The sequence below is a fragment of the Trachypithecus francoisi genome, unplaced genomic scaffold (genome assembly GCF_009764315.1).
Source record: "Trachypithecus francoisi isolate TF-2019V2 unplaced genomic scaffold, Tfra_2.0 Lachesis_group11, whole genome shotgun sequence".
NCBI lineage: Eukaryota > Metazoa > Chordata > Mammalia > Primates > Cercopithecidae > Trachypithecus > Trachypithecus francoisi.
The window spans coordinates 10905537-10923996 of record NW_022681456.1 but is presented as its reverse complement, the minus strand read 5'-3'; the positions used below and the strand labels follow the sequence as shown (position 1 = coordinate 10923996).

Here is an 18460-nt window from a genome sequence, read left to right as displayed (position 1 = left end):
AGCTGGGACTACAGGTGCCCGCCACCATGCCCAGCTAATTTTTTGTACTTTTAGTAGAGATGGGGTTTCACCGTGTTAGCCAGGATGGTTTTTTTGTGTTTTTTTTTTCTTTTTGAGACAAGGTCTCTCTCCCCTGTCACCCAGGTTGGAGTGCAGTGGTGTGATCATGGCTCACTGCAGCCTTGAACTCCTGAGTTCAAGTGATCCTCCAGCACCAGCCTCCTAGGCAGCTGAGATTATAGGCCGGTGCCACTACAGCTAATGTTTAAAACAATTTTTTACAGATGGGATCTCTGGCCGGCCTCGGTGGCTAATGCCTGTAATCCCAACATTTTGAGAGGCTGAGGCAGGTGGGTCATTTGAGGTCAGGAGTTCAAGACCAGCCTGGCCAATACAGTGAAACACCGTCTCTACTAAAAATACAAAAATATACCAGGCATGGTGGCGTGTGCCTGTAATACCAGCTACTCGGGAGGCTGAGGCAGAATTGCTTGAGCCTGTGAAGGAGGCTGAGGTTGTAGTGAGCTGAAACCGCGCCACTGCACTCTAGTCTGGGTGACAGAGTGGGACCCTGCCTCAAAAACAGAAAGAAAGAAAGAAAAAGAGAGATGGGGGTCTCACCATGCTGCCCAGGCTGGTCTCAAACTCCTGGACCCAAGCAGTCTTCTTGTTTTGGACTCTCAAAGTGCTGGGATTAGAGGCATGAGCCACTGTGCCCAGCAACTATTTTTAAAGAGTCAAAATAGACTATTTTTCTATACTTCATTGTAACTTGGAGTATTAGCACGATCTAAAGCAGAAGGTGTGGATTCTTACTTTCTAAATGAGCTACTTGAGCAATTTCATTTCCTAGACTTTAAAAACCTTGGCTGGCCACGGTGGCTCACACCTGTAATCCCAGCACTTTGGGAGGCAGAGGTGGGCAGATCACAAGGTCAGGAGATAGAGGCCATTCTGGCCAACATGGTGAAACCCCATCTCTACTAAAAATACAAAAAGTTAGCCAGGCATGGTGGCACGCACCTGTAGTCTCAGCTACTCAGGAGGTTGCGGCGGGAGAATCGCTTGAACCTGGGAGGCGGAGGCTGCAGTGAGCCGAGATCACACCACCGCATTCCAGCCTGGGCCAAAGAGCAAGACTCTGTCTCAAAAAAAAAAAAAAAAAAAAACCTTAAGGCCAGGCACAGTGGCTCACACCTGTTATCCCAGCACTTTAGGAGGCCAAGGCTAGTAGATCTCAACTGAGGTCAGGAGTTCAAGATCAGTCTGGCTAACATGGTGAAATCCTGTCTCTACTAAAAATACAAAAATTAGCCAGGCGTGGTGGCACACACCTGTGATCCCAGCTACTGGGGAAGCTGAAGCAGGAGAATCCCTTGAGCCTGGGAGGTGGAGGTTGCAGTGAGGGCAACAGAGCGAGACTCTGTCTTAAAAAATAAACAAAAACAAAAACCTTAAGATGGGAATATATGTGGTCTACATTATTTTCTCTATTTGTGTACATGCTTAAAGTATTTTGACATTTAAATACAAATAAAATTTAAAAATCCACTGGACAGACAAGGTGTGGTGGCTCAAGCCTGTAATCCCAGCACTTTAGGAGGCCGAGGTGGGTGGATCACTTGAGGTCAGGAGTTCGAGACCACCCTGGCCAATATGGTGAAACGCTGTCTCTATTAAAAATACAAAAATTGGCCGGGTGCGGTGGCTCAAGCCTGTAATCCCAGCACTTTGGGAGGCCGAGACAGGCGGATCACGAGGTCAGGAGATCGAGACCATCCTGGCTAACACGGTGAAACCCCGTCTCTACTAAAAAATACAAAAAACTAGCCGGGCGAGGTGGCGGGCGCCTGTAGTCCCAGCTACTCGGGAGGCTGAGGCAGGAGAATGGCGTAAACCCGGGAGGCGGAGCTTGCAGTGAGCTGAGATCCGGCCACTGTACTCCAGTCTGGGCAGCGGAGCGAGACTCCGTCTCAAAAAAAAAAAAAAAAAAAATACAAAAATTAGCCAGGCATGGTGGCGGGTGCCTGTAATCCTGGCTACTCAGAGACTGAGACAGGAGAATTGCTTGAACCTGGGAGGTGAAGGTTGCAGTGACACCCAAGATTGCACCATTGCACTCCAGCCAGGGCGACAGAGTGAGACTCTTGTCTCAAAAAAACAAAACAAAAAAATCCACTGGACAATAGTCATTAGAACTTGGTTTTCATGAAATCTTGATGTTAAAAAGTAAACTAACATCAGCTAAATATTATCTTCTAATTAATTTTTGTGTTTTGATTAGTATTTCGGAACCACATGAGGAGATTTGAGAAATATTTCCTGTAACCAGTTTGTCATCTTCGACTACGGTTAGTTAGAAATTTTTTGCTGTTTGTCAGTCCTCACCTCAGCCCACCTTAACCATCACAACCCTTCCTTCTTTGCCAATAGAGCAGCTTCTCCCACAAAAAAGTTCAGAACATTAAGCATCAATACCAGTGCCTCAACTAGTGGCAGGACTGGGAAACAATTCCTTGAACCATCCTTAAAAATAAAGATGACATTTAACAAGGCTAGTTAGTAAGGAACACAGCTGGCGAATGTTTCATTTAATTTTCTAAGCCTTGACCACATGCACACTTGTTCAGTATTTCCCCCAGAAAAGAAGGGGACAGATCATGTTCCCATTGTGCCACAGAAAAAAACTCTAATGAGATTTTTGCCATGCAAAAGGCTCCAAGCTTTTACCCTTAATTTTGCTGTGAATGTTATTTATCACAACATGTGTTTTTTCAGTTTTTTTGTTTTTTGGAGATGGAGTCTCGCTCTGTCGCCCAGGATGGGGTACAGTGGCACAATCTCAGCTCACTGCAACCTCCACCTCCCGGGTTCAAGCAATTCTTGTGCCTCAGCCTCCCAAGTAGCTGGGATTACAGGTGCACACCATCATACCTGACTAACTTTTGTATTTTTAGTAGAGGGGGCCAGGCTGGACTCAAACTTCTGACCTCAAGTGATCCGCCTGCCTCGGTCTCCCAAAGCACTGGGATTACAGGCATGAGCCACCTTGCCCGGCCAACATGTTAATTTATAATAGTCAAGAAGCGCTGAGTTCACAATCTGTTTTTATACATAACCCTATAGATTAGGCAATTGCAGTCACACATTGCTTAAGAATCAGGATACCTTCTAAGAAATGCATCATGAGGCATTTCATTGTTGTGGGGACATCACAGGGTGCACTTACACATACCTAGAAGGTATAGTGTACTACACACCTGGGCTACAAGGCACAGCCTATTGTTCCTAGACTATAAACCTGTATAACATGTTACTGTACTGAATGCTGCAGGTAATTGTAACACAATGCTAAATATTTGTCTATCGAAGCATATTTAAACATACAAAAGGTAAAGATACCATATTATAATCTTATGGAACCACCTTTGTTGATGTGGTCCATTGTTGGTTGAAATATCATTATGTGGCACCTGACTACGTGTGGTTAGAAAAGGAGGAGATGATCTTTTAAGCTTCTTTTTTTTTTTTTTTAGACTGAGTCTTGCTGTCTCTCAGGCTGGAGTGCAGTGGCATAATCTTGGGTCACTGCAACCTCCACCTCCCGGGCTGATCAAGCGATTCTCCTGCCTCAGCCTCCTGGGTAGCTGGGATTGCAGGTGTCCGCCACCATGCCAGGCTAATTTTGTGGTTTTAGTAGAGATGGGGTTTTGCCATGTTGGCCAGGTTGATCTCAAACTCCTAACCTCAGGTGATCACCTGCCTCAGCCTCCCGAAGTGCTGGGATTACAGGCATGAGCCACTGCACCTGGCCGATCTTTTAAGTTTCTGTTCATTTATTCATTTATCTTAACACCATAGTGTTAGGGCATTCTTTATTTTAAAGAGTATAGACTGGAGCTAAGCTCAAATTAGAAGTCACAGCATAGCCCAGAGATAAATAGATAAGGTACTCAGATAATAGGCAGCCAAAATAAATTCACATGGTTGAGCCATTATTTTCTCTAATCTCCTCAGATGAAACCATACTTGAGATACTCAGAATATACTACACTATACTCAACTGGGGACATCGAACAATTTAATTAAATTAGCAATTTGAAAGATGAATGACCTCAACTCAAACGTAACAATGCAAAACAAGAACAAATGGAAAAGAAACGGATGGAGGATGTCAATACAAACCTTGCTACTTTCAGCATTCTTTTCAATCTCTAAATGTTTAATCTGTTTCTCAGCTGCCTCAAGCTGCTGTCTAAGTTTCTCCATTTCCGATTTACCTTCGGAACTGGCTTTCCGAAGTGCATCAAGATCCAAGAGCTTTTCTTCAGTAGCCTTGAGCTGTGATGTAAAATTATCAATAACCTTGGTTTGTTCATTGCATTTGGCTTGTAGTACCTCTAGCTCCTTTACCTTTATTTCAGCTTCCTGTAATTTGTTCAATGTATCTTCCATTTCTACGAGATGCTGGTCTTCTGCTTTGTCCAGTTTCGACTTGATGGCTTCCAGACTGTTTTCCTTTTCTTTAATAACTTTCATCAGTTTAGCCCTCAAGGCTTCCATCTCTTTAGCATGAGCAGACCGTTCGGAGTCCTGCTGATTCTGCAAATTTTCTATTTCGTGTTGGTAATCTAGTCTCATTTTCTCTATTTGTGTTTTTAGCTCAGCAAATTCTGCCGTCTCTGCCCCAAGCCCTTTGCTGAAAGATACCTTCAGTTCTTCCATCGCCTGCTGGTGGGACGCGATGGCAGTCTCCAGTTTGGACTTCCATAGAGCTATCACATCTGAGTTCTCTTTGTTGGCATGCTCCAGCTTGCTTTTCAATGACTCGTTCTCTTTGGAAAGCTTTTCCGTGGCAGTATACAGAGCTTTTATCTCTTTCTGATGAGTTTCTTCCCGGGCTCCAAAATGCTCCTTCAGAGAAGTTATTTCTCTCTGGTGGTCAGTACGGGTGACTTCTAACTTTTCTTGCAAAGAGCTTATCTCTTGCAAAAGGGAAAGTGACATGTCCACATCCCCAGCAGGCTTATTGGACTCTAGCCTTCTTCGGAGCTCAGTTACTTCCTGTACTCTCAATGCTAGGTCTTTCTCCAATTCCATTATACGTGACTTTTCTGAAACTGTAGCCACCTATTAACAGCAGTCCAAAGAAAAAAAGATCATTTAAATAATAAGTCACTAACTTTTTTTTTTTTTTTTTTTTTTGAGATGGAGTTTCACTCTTCTTGCCCCGGCTGGAGTACAACGGTGCGATCTCAGCTCACTGCAACCTCCACCTCCCGGGTTCAGGCGATTCTCTTGCCTCAGCCTCCTGAGTAGCTAGGATTACAGGCGTGCGCCACCATGCCCAGCTAATTTTTGCATTTTTAGTAGAGACAAGGCTTCATCATGTTGTTTAGGATGATCTCAAACTCCTGACCTCAGGTGATCCACCCACCCCGGCCTCCCAAAGTGTTGGGATTATAGGCGTGAGCCACTGCGCCCGGCCTGATTTTCTCTGACACTGAAGATATTTAATAACTACCTCATCTCAAGCAGCAAATTATTATGAATGTTTATAGGTTAATACATATTTCTAACTGTGATAATGGCTTAAGTCCAACTTTAGTAGCTCCAATTCTAAAGAAGCTTAAATCAGATAAATATCTATTAACTGGTAAGTTAACAGAAACAGTAACTTTCAAAGTTCTCAGATATATCTGCCTCCTGAAAGAAAACATTTCCTTATATTGCCAGTTTATTCTACTCCACTTCATCCAGGCTGCATAAATGCTTATCCATTTCATGGAGGTGATCTTACAGAACTGTGCCATCTGGAACAGTAGCTGTTAGCCACACGTGGCTACTAAGCACTTGAGACAGGGCTCATCTGAAGTGAGGTGTGGTGTAAGTGTAAAATACCCATCAGATTTTGAAGACTTAGAAGGAACACAAAATGTCTTGTGGGCCAAGTGCAGTGATTCACACCTGTAATCCCACCACTTTGGGAGGCCGAAGCAGAAGGATCCCTCAAGGCCAGGAGTTCAAGATCAGTCTGGGCAACATAACAAGACTCCATCTCTGCAAAAAATAAAAAATTAGCCAGGCATGGTGGTGTTGCCTGTGGTAACAGCTACTCGGGAGGCTAAGGCAGGAGGATCACTTGAGTCCAGGAGGTTGAGGCCATAGTGAGCAGTGATTGCGCCATTGCACTCCATTGCGCATTGCTTTTAGAGCAAGACTCTGTCTCTAAAAACAAAAATGAAATTATATTTTAAAATGGTTAAAATATCTTAATTTTTATATTGATTAAATATTTTGGATATATAAGTTTACATAAAATATATTATTAAAACTAATTTAACTTGTGATTTACAAAAAAGTAATGTGGGTACCAGAGAATTATAAATCGTACATGTGTGGCTTGCATTATACTTCTATTGGATAGCACTTGCATAAAAGGTCTAAAATTACCTATCAAATGTTTCAATAAATAACATATCACCTGTAGAATGAAATTCTCATTGAAGAATGAAGAATTAATTTACTAAACTTTTTTTTTTTTTTGAGAGGGAGTTTTGCTTTTGTTGCCCAGACTAGAGTGCAATGGCGTGATTCCAGCTCACTGCAACCTCCGCCTCCCAGGTTCAAGCAATTCTCCTGCCTCAGCCTTCCAAAGTAGCTGGGATTACAGGCATGTGCCACCACACCTGGCTAATTTTGTATTTTTAGTAGAGACAGGGTTTCACTATGTTGGTCAGGCTGGTCTCGAACTCCTGATCTCCAGTGATCCACCCACCTTGGCCTCCCAAAGTGCTGGGATTACAGGCGAGAGCCATCACGCCCGGCCTACTAATCATTTTATTAAAACACAAAGTAAGAATGATTACTTACCTGCAATAATACATAAGAACCTTACACAAAATCCCCTTTTAAGATTTGATAATTCTATCAGCATTTTAATGTAAATATCTTCTTCCTCTAACCCTCTAACCCAGTGGTTCTCAGACATTAGTATGCACATGAATCACCTGGAATGTACGTCTAGCCTGCAAGTTTCCACCTATTCCCAAGTACTTTGATTCTATTTGAGCTCTTCGGTAGTACCCAAGAATCTTCTTCCTTTAAATAAATACCCCAGGGCTAGAAAAACACTTTCTTAACCTGTGCCCTTTCATTGCTAGAAAATTATTTCCCTCTGCTACCTGCTATGCAGTCCATTCAGTACATAGGACACGTGGAAAATAGCTTCCATCATAAAAATTCTTGGACTAATCTGGGAAATGAAAGGAAACAAAATAATTTTAAAATAGCAGTGAGTCCCATATTTCAAGGATCAAAACTCCTCTGATTGGCTGGGTGAGGTGGTACATGCCTATAATCCTAGCACTTTGGGAGGCCAAGGCAGGAGGATCACTTGTGGCCAGGAGTTCAGGATCAGCCTGGGCAACACAGCGAGAACCCCATCTCTACAAAAAAATGTTAAATATTCCTCTGAATTTAAGACTCCTCTCCCACACTGCCTTTCTTTGAGACAGAAAATAACAGATATGTTTCTTTCATTTCCTCTGCCCACCCGACAGGCTGTGACAACATTAAAGATTAAAATGTCCATAAGAGGAAAAGAAAGCACTGGGTCTCCAAAATTGCATAATCAAAGTAAATAAAATTAAATATTTCAGAGCTGACTATAATTGCTGTGCTTCATGGTTATAGACTCATCAGGTTAAAGATGTTAATTCATTTACACATGATTTTCTGGGGAGGGAAGAGTCTAAGAGTTTGTTATGCCAAAATAACATACAAAACATTAATAAACCCATCAGGATATGGTAAAATTTGCTAAATAAAAGAAAAAAAAAACAAAAAACACTAATAACCCCATTGCTGCAAGGTCTGTAGCATAAATACATTAAACCCAATAGGGCAATGGTTCTTAGTTACAACAAAACAGTCAAGTAGAGAAAAATGCCAAGTAAAAAATAAGTAAAAATAATAACAATGTGATTTTACTTTCCATGGCATTTTCCTATAAAGTACAGCAATTTATTTTTCATTTCCCAAAATCTGCCCTCATTCAAAACTATGTAGTATGTCTGCTTCTCCCACTAGTTTGAGACCATGAATTAAGTCAAATTATTTCTTATTCTTGCTAACATCTCTACAGCACCAAGCATACTGTTTGGAAACTGGATTTATTGGCTAGAAAAAATTCTGAAGCACTTCCTAAAAAGTAACATAGGTGATACGAAACTTACATGGGTAGCTGGTTATTTTAACACTTGGGAAACCAAGAGTGAGGATCAACGCAAGACATACTTCATTATGGAAAGATATAAGCTTTACACTGAAATACTTGGATAAAATATAGTGTAACTGAATGCCTTATCTAGAGCAGGAAAAAAAACACAAAATTGTTTGCTGACAAAAGTAAGATAAGGGAGAGGAGTTTACATGTTTAAAAAAAATATATCGCTTCAACAGCCCATCACACTAAAGGAACTCAATCTCATTAGTCCATTGTATTTCCCAGATCAATTATTCAGCTCTCAGTTAATGAGGAAACAGCACCAAATTACCACTTTTTTTGTTTGTTTGTTTTAAAAACAGGGTCTTGCTCTGTTGCCCAGGCTGGAGTGCAGAGATGTGAACATGGCTCACTGCAGCCTGAACCTCCTGGGCTCAAGAGATCCTCTCACCTCAGCCTCCCACGTAGCCACCACACCCAGCTAATTTTTTTTTTATTTTTTGTAGAGGCAGGGTGTCACCATCTTGCCCAGGTTGGTCTTGAACTCTTGGACTCAGGTGATCCTCCTGCCTCGGCCTCCCAAAGTGCTGGGATTACAGGCATGAGACACCATGCCTGGTCTACTTTTTTTGTTTGTTTTCTTACCAAATACACAGGAGAAATCTTTAGTTCGGAGGCCGATCGCTCCTTCTTCTTAAAAAATAAAAACGTATGATTTAGAAAAGAAAAACTGTCTAGATTTTTAGATCAGTCAATGAATTCTCAACAAGAGAAATTTCTACAAACATTAGAAATTTTTTTAAAAAATCAAGATAGCAAATTTGATTAGACAGAGTAATTTTTGAAATTCTGAAGTTAAGAATTTGGGCAATTTAGTCACTGACAGACAAATTCATGATTTAAAAGGGTATGTGAATACATATCTTACATGTAAGTGACTGTTTCTTAATCTTTAAGCATAAAACGACTTCCATAATAGACAGACTCCATCCTGTGGTGCTTAAGAGCACAGGCTCTGGGGCCAAATGTCCTAGATGCAAATCCTGCCTCCACTATCACTATTTGCTGTTTTATCTTATGCAAGTTACTTAACTTCTCTGTCCCTCAGTTCTTGTCTGTAAAATGGGGACACTAATACTTCCTACCTCCTATGGTTGTGTTGAGACGGAATACGTCTAAAGCACTTAGAATAGTGTCTGGCATGTAGTATGTACTATATAGCTGCTTTAATATATAAATAAACTAAAACCTGACTAATGTCCTGGCTCCAAGGGCCAAGCACAATGAGCTCAGGGCAGGAAGAAGCCATTCTGTTCCCAACATACATTTCCCTGCTGACCACTGAGTGTTTTTATTGTTTTGTTTTGTTTTTTTTCCAGACAGTCTCATTCTGTCACCCAGGCTGGAGTGCAGTGGCATGATCTCAGCTTACTGCAACCTCCACTTCCTGGATTCAAGCAATCCTCCTACCTCAGTCTCCCATGTAGCTGAGATTACAGGCACATGCCACCAGGCCCAGCTAATTTTTGTATTTTCAGTAGAGACAGGGTATCACCATGTTGGCCAGGCTGGTCTCAAACTCCTGACCTCAAGTGATCTGCCTGTCTCAGCCTCCCAAAGTGCTAGGATTGGAAGCGTGAACAACTGTGCCCAGCGTCCACTGAGGTTTCCATCCCCTGAGTGACAGGAAGGAGGGAGATGCAGAGACCAGCCTTCCAAGATAAAAAGGTAACTGGGGTGAAAGTCTTTAACTCTCATGAAACAGACCCCATGTTTCCATTTCCTTCTCCCAAGAGGCCAGGGAAGAAGTCAGGAAGAGAGCTCAAGTAAAACAACAATAACAAAAAATTCTTTAGAAAGCCTAGTAACTAGAAATATGAGAACAAGAGGACAATTGACTGCTTGTGGCCAACTGGAGAAATGTATTTCATGGTATTAATATAAAGAACCTTAAATACAGTTATATCCACTCATTTATTCAGTTGTAAAGTTTCTGATCCTGATTTGGTTGGGTTGCCAAAGGAATGAGTCTTTCCTTTTGACAAAAGAGTAGATATAAACACCTGTTCCTACTCATCAGTCTCAGCTCATGAACACCTGAACGGTACCAAGACCAAACTCAGGTTGAACCACTGGGTCAAGGCTCAGGCCAACTCTGAAGCCTGTCACCTGAGGTGTCCACCATTCACATGCATGGGTCTGCTTCATTAAATAGTGAAAACCATTACCCTAGTGTCTTCTAACTCCCTCTGGAGTTTGTCAGCTTTGGTCTTTTCAAAGAGCAGGCTCTGTTCAAGCTCCTTAATGCGGGCATGCTCCAGTTTGGTCTGCGTCTGTTAGTAAAAAGGAAGAGGAAGAGAACACAACAGTGCCACCATGACATGCCAGCACGAGAGGAGAGAGAGCGGCATGCAGGCTGAGCCACCAGTACCTTCTGCCAAAGGGTGAACCAAAGGGGAATGGAGAAGGGAAGAAGTGGAGGTGAGATGAGGTGGGCAGTGAGGATGAATACCAGGGATAAAGGATGGTGGTGGGCAGGAGGCATGGGCTAGTCTGTTCAGAAAGAAAAAAATGGAAAACACATGAGGCCAGATGAAGTGTCAGAGGCATGCAGCCAAATATAAGTAATACTGATAAGTGAAGTTTATCAGCACCAATTAGAATAGTTAATATCCCTCCCTCTAAACTATCCTTATCCCTCCGCCCCACAAAGGCTACTTGACATTAATGTGTATGTAACTGACTTGATCACTTTAAAAGGTATACTGACCCTCAGAATGACCGTCATTATCACCTAAATATGGCAAAGATACCATAAATCTTAAACTGTTCAATAAGTCCTTAGAGCAGATTCTTGCACCTTAGCATATAACTTGACGTAAATAAGGGTCAAATAATAACCCCAATAGAAGGTATCTGGAAACTAGAGCTAAGAAATCATGCTAGCAGGCTCTGCAGAAATGGGTGAGAAGGGTCTGAGTTAGAGTCTCAGCAACATTCCTACATGTGATGGGGAAGAGGCCATGGAAGCTCTAGCTTCCTTCCAGCAGTGGATTTCCCAAAGGCTATTTGGCTCCAGGGAGGGAAAAAAGGTCTCAGAATTACAAAGAGAAAATTTAGTAATAATTATCTTCTATAGTCTCCATCTCTGAAGCAGGCCAACTGAGAGGCTCAGGAGAAGAGCAAAGTTTAGCTCAAACTAGTAAGGGGTTATTTTTACCTTAAGATGCAGATGTTTTTATTAGCTCAGACGTAAAAAGGCAACTCAACACAAAGGCATGGGTTCGAGCTCTCGCAAAAAGAGCTGGTGGGTTCCTAAGGTGATCTCAGATACTCTGCTCTCCCCACCATCACGCACTTGGATGTAGCCTGATGGGGAACCCAGAGGATCATCTCTAACAGGTTTAAGTGCAGCAGAATCTCAATCAATTTGAAATAATCTGGGTCCAAATGTACCTCTTCCCACCCCCACATCTCTTATACAAGAGGTTATCAGTGATCAGAATCAGTGACTGACAAGGCCCACACCTGCAGGGCTGCTCTCAGCAGCTGTCAGTTACCTGCAGTAATTTAAATATTTTGTGGTCCTAATTGACCTGTCCGTCTGGACAATTACAGGCAATGAAAAAATGACAACAGACTCTAAACAAAGTGACACAAAGTAGTGCAGAGCTTGAGTAGAGGGGGGGAACGTAAAAGTGAAGGTTACAAACGTCTTCACTCATTCCAGTGGGACTCGGGGACCTCAATGCATTCAAGAGGTCATTTTGCTTGTAAACCAGGTATTGACAAACCATCATGGGATATTTAAAAGGTGAACAAATTTTTTTTTTTTAATTTATCACCTGCTTCAGCTCTGTATAGTCCACAAAAATAATGAAATACAATTCAAGCCCTAACTGTCTGGATAATCCCCTTGGTCTGTATGTGCCTTGGATGGACACTGTTCAATTTCTCTGCTTTTATAAGAAAAGAATCTAATCCTTACCCACATAATTGGGGTCACAGCCTCAGGAGCTGAAATCCAAAACTACAGTAGTAGGAAAAAGAAAAGGCAACAGAACCTTTCTTCTCTTGACATAGTTAAGTGTCCTCTGGGTAAAAGGTCACTATTTCCAGATAAAAAGCAAATATACATTTAATGTGATCTCCTCCCCATTCAGAGATCTTCCAGATAAGCGTAGCCAATGCCTCCTTACTGATGGGTCTATATACCTATTATCTGGGACTCTACAGTGCCTCAGCCTCCCCAGTAGCTGGGATTACAGGCGTGCGCCACCACACCCGGCTAATTTTTGTATTTTAGTGGAGACTGGGTTTCACCATGTTGGCCAGGCTGGTCTTGAACTCCTGACCTTAGGTGATCAATCAGCAGCAAGGGAACTAGTGATCCACTTCCATGCCGCAGTACACAGTAAAAAATGTGACACTGAACAGGACAACCCTTCTTATAAAATCATTCCTTTCTTAGAATAAGACACAGAGTATCCCAAGAGGAAAGTCCTGGGACAGGGGATTGAGAAGGAATGCAAAGGCTTTGCAAGAAGCGCACAGGAAAGGCAGGGGGGAAATCCCATGCAGACTGACACCGGGGGCAGCAGGAGCCTGTTTCGGAACGAGAGAAGAGACCCAGATCACTGAAGTAGCTTCACAAAAAGGAACTCTTCAGAACGAAGACCTCTTTAAAAATTTAGTCCTTTATTTGAGATGGAGTTTTGCTCTTTTTGTCCAGGCTGGAATGCAGTGGCGTGATCTCTGTTCACCTCAACCTCTGCCTCCTGGGTTCAAGTGATTCTCCTGCCTCAGCCTCCCTAGTCGCTGGGATTACAGGCATGTGCCACCACACTCGGCTAATTTTTTTATTTTTAGTAGAGACAGGGTTTCACCATGTTGGTCATGCTGGTCTCAAACTCCTGACCTTAGGTGATCTGCCCGCCTCAGCCTCCCAAAATGCTGGGATTACACGTGTGAGCCACAGTGCCCGGCCAAAAGTTTAGTCTTGAGCTGTCTATTTCAGCTGCCAGGAGGTGGTCGGAAGTAATGTCATTCTTTAATTTCCTTCTTGTGAGGCAATAAATCAAAGAGGAATACTTTCAGATTCTTTACAACCAGCAGCACAGCTGGCAGGGTACACCAGGAAGCAGTGCTCTAGAGATCACATAGCAAGAACTTGTAGTGGGTGTTTGAACTTAGAGGAAGAAAAATAAAACACCTGCATGCCTAGTAATGCTACAGCTAGAAAACTCTCACTTCACTAATAGCAATTTAAAACATACTGTGTCTTCACTGACAAATGCTTGCCTCTAGTTTCGCAACTAAGGAAAATACCGTAGAAACAAACGGAAGTTTGAATGTCTCACCAGCTGCATTGGCAGGCACCGGCCAGTGGTGGGGGCACACTGAAAAGGCAGCCAGTCAGCTCTGGGACAGTAGCCAGCCTCATGATACCCTTTCCTCCCATGGGAAGCAAAATTAGACAACTTGGAAACTTCCCCAGAATTCCCACAACTCCATATCTAGAATGCTTTATGCTCCAATCAGATATCATCTCTTTTGGAGTAATTCCACTAAAATTAGAAGACATTATGAATTAAGTGAAGAAGGCTAGGTCTCCAGACAAAAAACTTTTTCCCCCCTTTCTGGCAAAATTCTTTATAAAGCAAATATTGACCTATTCATTAAACACATGAATGTGTGGAGCTTAGTCATTACATACAATTTCTTCAGGATATAAACGTAATTGCTTTGAAAGCCACATGCACAGAAACATTAAGGTCAATGTCCCAAGGTCAGATTATGCAGTTAGTGTTTGAGTATATCAATAAGCATTTTAATCTGTGATCAATCTTTGTTAACAAGGGAAATATCCACACAGTTAAGTGCCCTCTTACATTCTCAGGATCTTCAGAAATCTGGCTCTTTTGCTATCAGTAAAAAAAATAAAAAAAATTAAACAACAACAAAAAAGAGATTCCAATAAAGCTTCAATATGTGTTAGGGTTTCAAGATAACTTTATTTGATTAATTTCAAGTAAGTTTATCAGACAGACTATACAAGCCTAGTGCCGATGTAAATTATTTTAACTGGACCCTCCCCAAGACACCATAGGCTGTATTTCATATGAATTAGATGATGACATGAAACTTCTAATGAGACTTTGGGATGTTTTTAAATGGATGAGAACAACACAAAAATTGACTAAAGGAATGTGGCTGTATATGAAATGAGTGAAGAAGATATCTATTACATTGTTAATGAACCATTAAATTCTGGGCCCCATAAAACTAGAACCCAGAAAATGCCCCCCCGGCCTTGCTTTGTTAACTGTAAAGATACATTTATTTCCAAAGAAATCAGAGTTGCTGTTTGGAAGGACCCCTCAAGTTTAAGCACGGTGTGGGCAGCCAACAGACTCTAAAATTGTAGCAAAACTGCATATTTGGGAAATGCACAGTTAAGTACAATTTTTACTAAAATATTGTAGATTAAAGGACCACAAATCTGGAAAATTTGAAAAACTGAATGATTTACATTTGTCATATATCTAGCAATGGCTTGAAACCATCAAAACCATTTAATTCTGGTGTCTAATTTAAAAACTAATATGAATACATTGTTTAAAAGGGATGAGAAACCTGACACTAAAGGAAAATCCATGAATTCTACAAATGCCATGAAATAAAAGAAGCTGAAATATAAAGTGTTCTTAGTTTTTGCTCTGCCAATTACTTTTTTTAAAAAAATCAACAATTACAACATATTCCTTCTATAGGGTTATAAAAGGATTTATCCTGCTAAACTGCAAAGCAAAGTTGAGATAAAGAAAAAAAAGCTTTGTTATGGACTTTTTTTTTTGAGACAAAGTCTCGTCCTGTCCCCCAAGCTGGAGTGCAGTGGCATGATCGCGGCTCACTGCAACCTCCACCTCTCGGGTTCAAGCGATTCTCCTGCCTCAGCCTCCCAAGTAGCTGGGATTACAGGCACCCAACATCATGCCCAGCTAATTTTGTATTTTTAGTAGAGATGGAGTCTCACCATGTTAGCCAGGCTGGTTTCGAACTCCTGACCTTAAGTGGTCCACCCACCTTGGCCTCCCAAAGTGCTGGGATTATAGGCGTGAGCCACTGCGCCTGGCCTGTTAGGGACTGCTATGACAAAATTTAAAATGCCTTTTCTAATCATCAGAGGAACATCAGTCTCACTTAGGACTGCTTTAAATTGAGGACACACTGCCAGATTTATGACTTGATGAAATCCAATTCATGGTTTTGAATTGTGAAGCACGAGAAAGAAGTAGTGCAAGTTTCATTCTGCCACAGGACATGGACACACAATCACAGGCTCAAGGACTGGCACCGTCACCACAAAGCCACCCCCAGAACCCAACCTGGCCAGAGAGGCCAGGGTTTCCCCTGCCACTTCCTCAGCTGACTGCTCTGGCCGCTCATTTTGATTGGTGCATTATTTCACCCATGTTCTGAATACTGATACCCATCAAAGCTTTAAGAGAGCTGAAGGGGTTTTACCTCAAGATCACCTTTGGTAATTGATTCTTCTTCAACCCGGAACTGAAGGTCCTCAACCTTCCTGCGGAATAAAACCCAAACAAAACACTTAAGAAACTAAGTAACGCACAGCCTTAAAAAAAAAAGAATCACGTTGAGGATGGTAGGTCACTCCTATAATCCCAGCAATTTGGGAGATGGAGGCAGGAAGATCACTTGAGGCCAAGCAGTTTGAGACCAGCTGAGGCAACATAGTGAGACCCAGTTCTTATATTAAAAAAAAAAAAAAAAAATCTATAATCACTACCCTGGTGAATTCAAGCAGAGAGCAGCCATAAATGCCTTAGAGACATAATAAGTTTAAAAATGCATCTTTGCACTTCGGGAGGGCAAGGTGGGAGAATGGCTTAAGGCCAGGAGTTTAAGAGCAACATGACGAGACCCGTCTCTACCAAAAAATTTAAAAATTAGCCAGGTGTGGCAGCATGCACCCATGATGTCAACTACTTGGGAAGCTGAGGTGGGAGGATCGATTGAGCCCAGGCAGTCAAGGCTGCAGTGAGTTATGATCGTATCACTGCACTCCAGGCTGGGCAACTGAGTGAGACCTTGACTCAAAAAGAAAAACGTAAAATAAAATAAGCTACCTGTAATTCTAGCATTTTGAGAAGCTAAGGTAGGCAGACTGCTTGAGCTCAGTTTGAGACCAGTCTGGGCAATATGGCAAAACCCTATCTCTACAAAAATCAGCCAGGCATGGTGGCACGTGCCTGCAGTCCTAGCTACTTGGGAAGCTGGGGTAGGAGGATCACTTGAGTCAAGGCTGCAGTGAGTCATGATCACACCAGTGTACTCCAGCCTGAGTGACAGAGTGAGACCTTGTCTCAAAAGATAATAATGGCTTTTTTTTTTTTTTTTTTTTTTGAGATGGAGTCTTGCTCTGTCGCCCAGGCTGGAGTACGGTGGTGCAATTTTGGCTCACTGCAATCTCTGCCTCCTGGGTTCAAGTGATTCTCCTGCCTTAGCCTTCCAAGTAGCTGGGATTACAGGCACCTGCCACCAGGCCTGGCAATTTTTGTATTTTTAGTAGAGATGGGGTTTCACCATGTTGGTCACGTTGGTCTCGAACTTCTGACCTCAAGTGATCCACCCACTTTGTTCTCCCAAATTGCTGGGATTACAGGCATGAGCCACCGCAGCCAGCCATACATTTTTTTTTAAAAAAAAGAACAGAAGCAAATGGAACTGGTGCCATGGAATTCAGAAGGGCCTAGAGGGTCTATCACTGTCTCTTGTTTACTTGCAGCCATTTTTTAAATATGAAGAGAATTTCCTACGTATAGTGTTTCTCTCTCCAGTGAGAAAGTAAGAGATGGTATTGTATCCTCACTATGACCCCTGACGACATTGCTTATGACTGGCATAAGCACACAGCAATACTAATTTATTACTGAATTAAGTCCCTGTTATCAGAAATGACAGAAGATGGCATTAAATCCAAAAGAGATAAATGTCCCATAACCCAGGGATGTTCAAATGATTTCCATGCAGACACGTTTTTCAGAGACTGTGTCTGTTCACGGCCTCAAGAAAGTTCCTTTGTTTGTTTGTGAGACAGGGTCTCACTCTGGTGGCCTAGCTGAAGTGCAGTGGTGCAATCTCAGCTCACTGCAGCCTCGACCTCCTGGGCTCAGATGATTTTCCCACCTCCTGAGTAGCTGGGACTATAGGCATGCGCCACCATGTCCAGCTAATTTTTCTTTTTTTCTTTTTCTTTTTAGTAGACAGGGTTTTGCCAGGGTGTTGCCCAGGCTGGTCTCAAACTCCTGAACTCAAGCAATCTGCCTGCCTCAGCCTCCCAAAGTGCTGGGATTACAGGTGTGAGGTGCCACGCCCGGCCTGAAAGTACCCTTTATAAGAACCAAACTTAAGTCTCTGTCTCACAGCATTTAACATTTGATTTCGTACTGACCCCTGCAATTCTCTCATCATTTCACATGTGAGAATTTCGTTTTCCTAATAAGGCCTGAGTTTCTCAAGTACAGGGACCTTATGTCACTCACCAGACGCAATACAATTCATAAACACTAGGTAACTTGGACCTAGAAGAGCCTCTCACCAGGAAACCGGTTCCAGGTGAAAACCGGTCGGGAATAGCCACCACAGCTCTGATGAAGGCGACCCTCCAGAGGAGGTCTGGAATGCATCACAGCTCAAGAAATAGGTTATATTAATCAGGCCATGTCTTTTTTTTTTTTCTTTTTGAGACGGCGTCTCGCTCTGTCACCCAGGCTGGAGTGCAGTGGCACAATCTTGGCTCACTGCAACCTCTGCCACCCGGGTTCAAGCAATTCTCCTGCCTCAGCCTCCCAAGTAGCTGGGATTACAGGCACCTGCCACAAATCCCAGCTAATTTTTTGTATTTTTAGTAGAAATGGGGTTTCACCATCTTGGCCAGGCTGGTCTAGAACTCCTGACCTCATGATCTACCCGCCTCGGCCTCCCAAAGTGTTGGGATTACAGGCGTGAGCCACTGTGCCTGGTCAATCAGGCCATGTCTAAATGATTCCAAACTTATTGAAAAAAGTCGAATCAAAGCAGACCCTCTTCACACACTATGGCAGTTAACTTTCTGCTGGACATATAGTCATTCCTTTGGTCCTAAGGGTTGATACCAACATGATTATTAATAGGAAATTTTCTTCTAAAGTCATTTAAAATGAAAAG

General features: G+C 42.4%; 1 protein-coding gene across 13 annotated transcripts in view; it reads right to left on the bottom strand.

Annotated features, from left to right (window-relative positions):
• Positions 1–18460, bottom strand: part of CLIP1 (CAP-Gly domain containing linker protein 1) — a 158378-nt gene that overhangs the window by 69835 nt on the left and 70083 nt on the right. For 5 of the 13 annotated variants that reach the window (XM_033220292.1, XM_033220293.1, XM_033220295.1 and 2 more), the window contains exons 8-11: positions 15755–15815; positions 14119–14151; positions 10456–10560; positions 4186–5130 (exon numbers count right to left, since the gene is read on the bottom strand). In XM_033220292.1, the coding sequence (XP_033076183.1) occupies positions 4186–5130; positions 10456–10560; positions 14119–14151; positions 15755–15815 (1144 nt within the window). The remainder of the gene's footprint in view (positions 1–4185; positions 5131–10455; positions 10561–14118; positions 14152–15754; positions 15816–18460) is intronic. The other 8 variants (XM_033220297.1, XM_033220291.1, XM_033220294.1 and 5 more) reach the window with 5 other exon arrangements.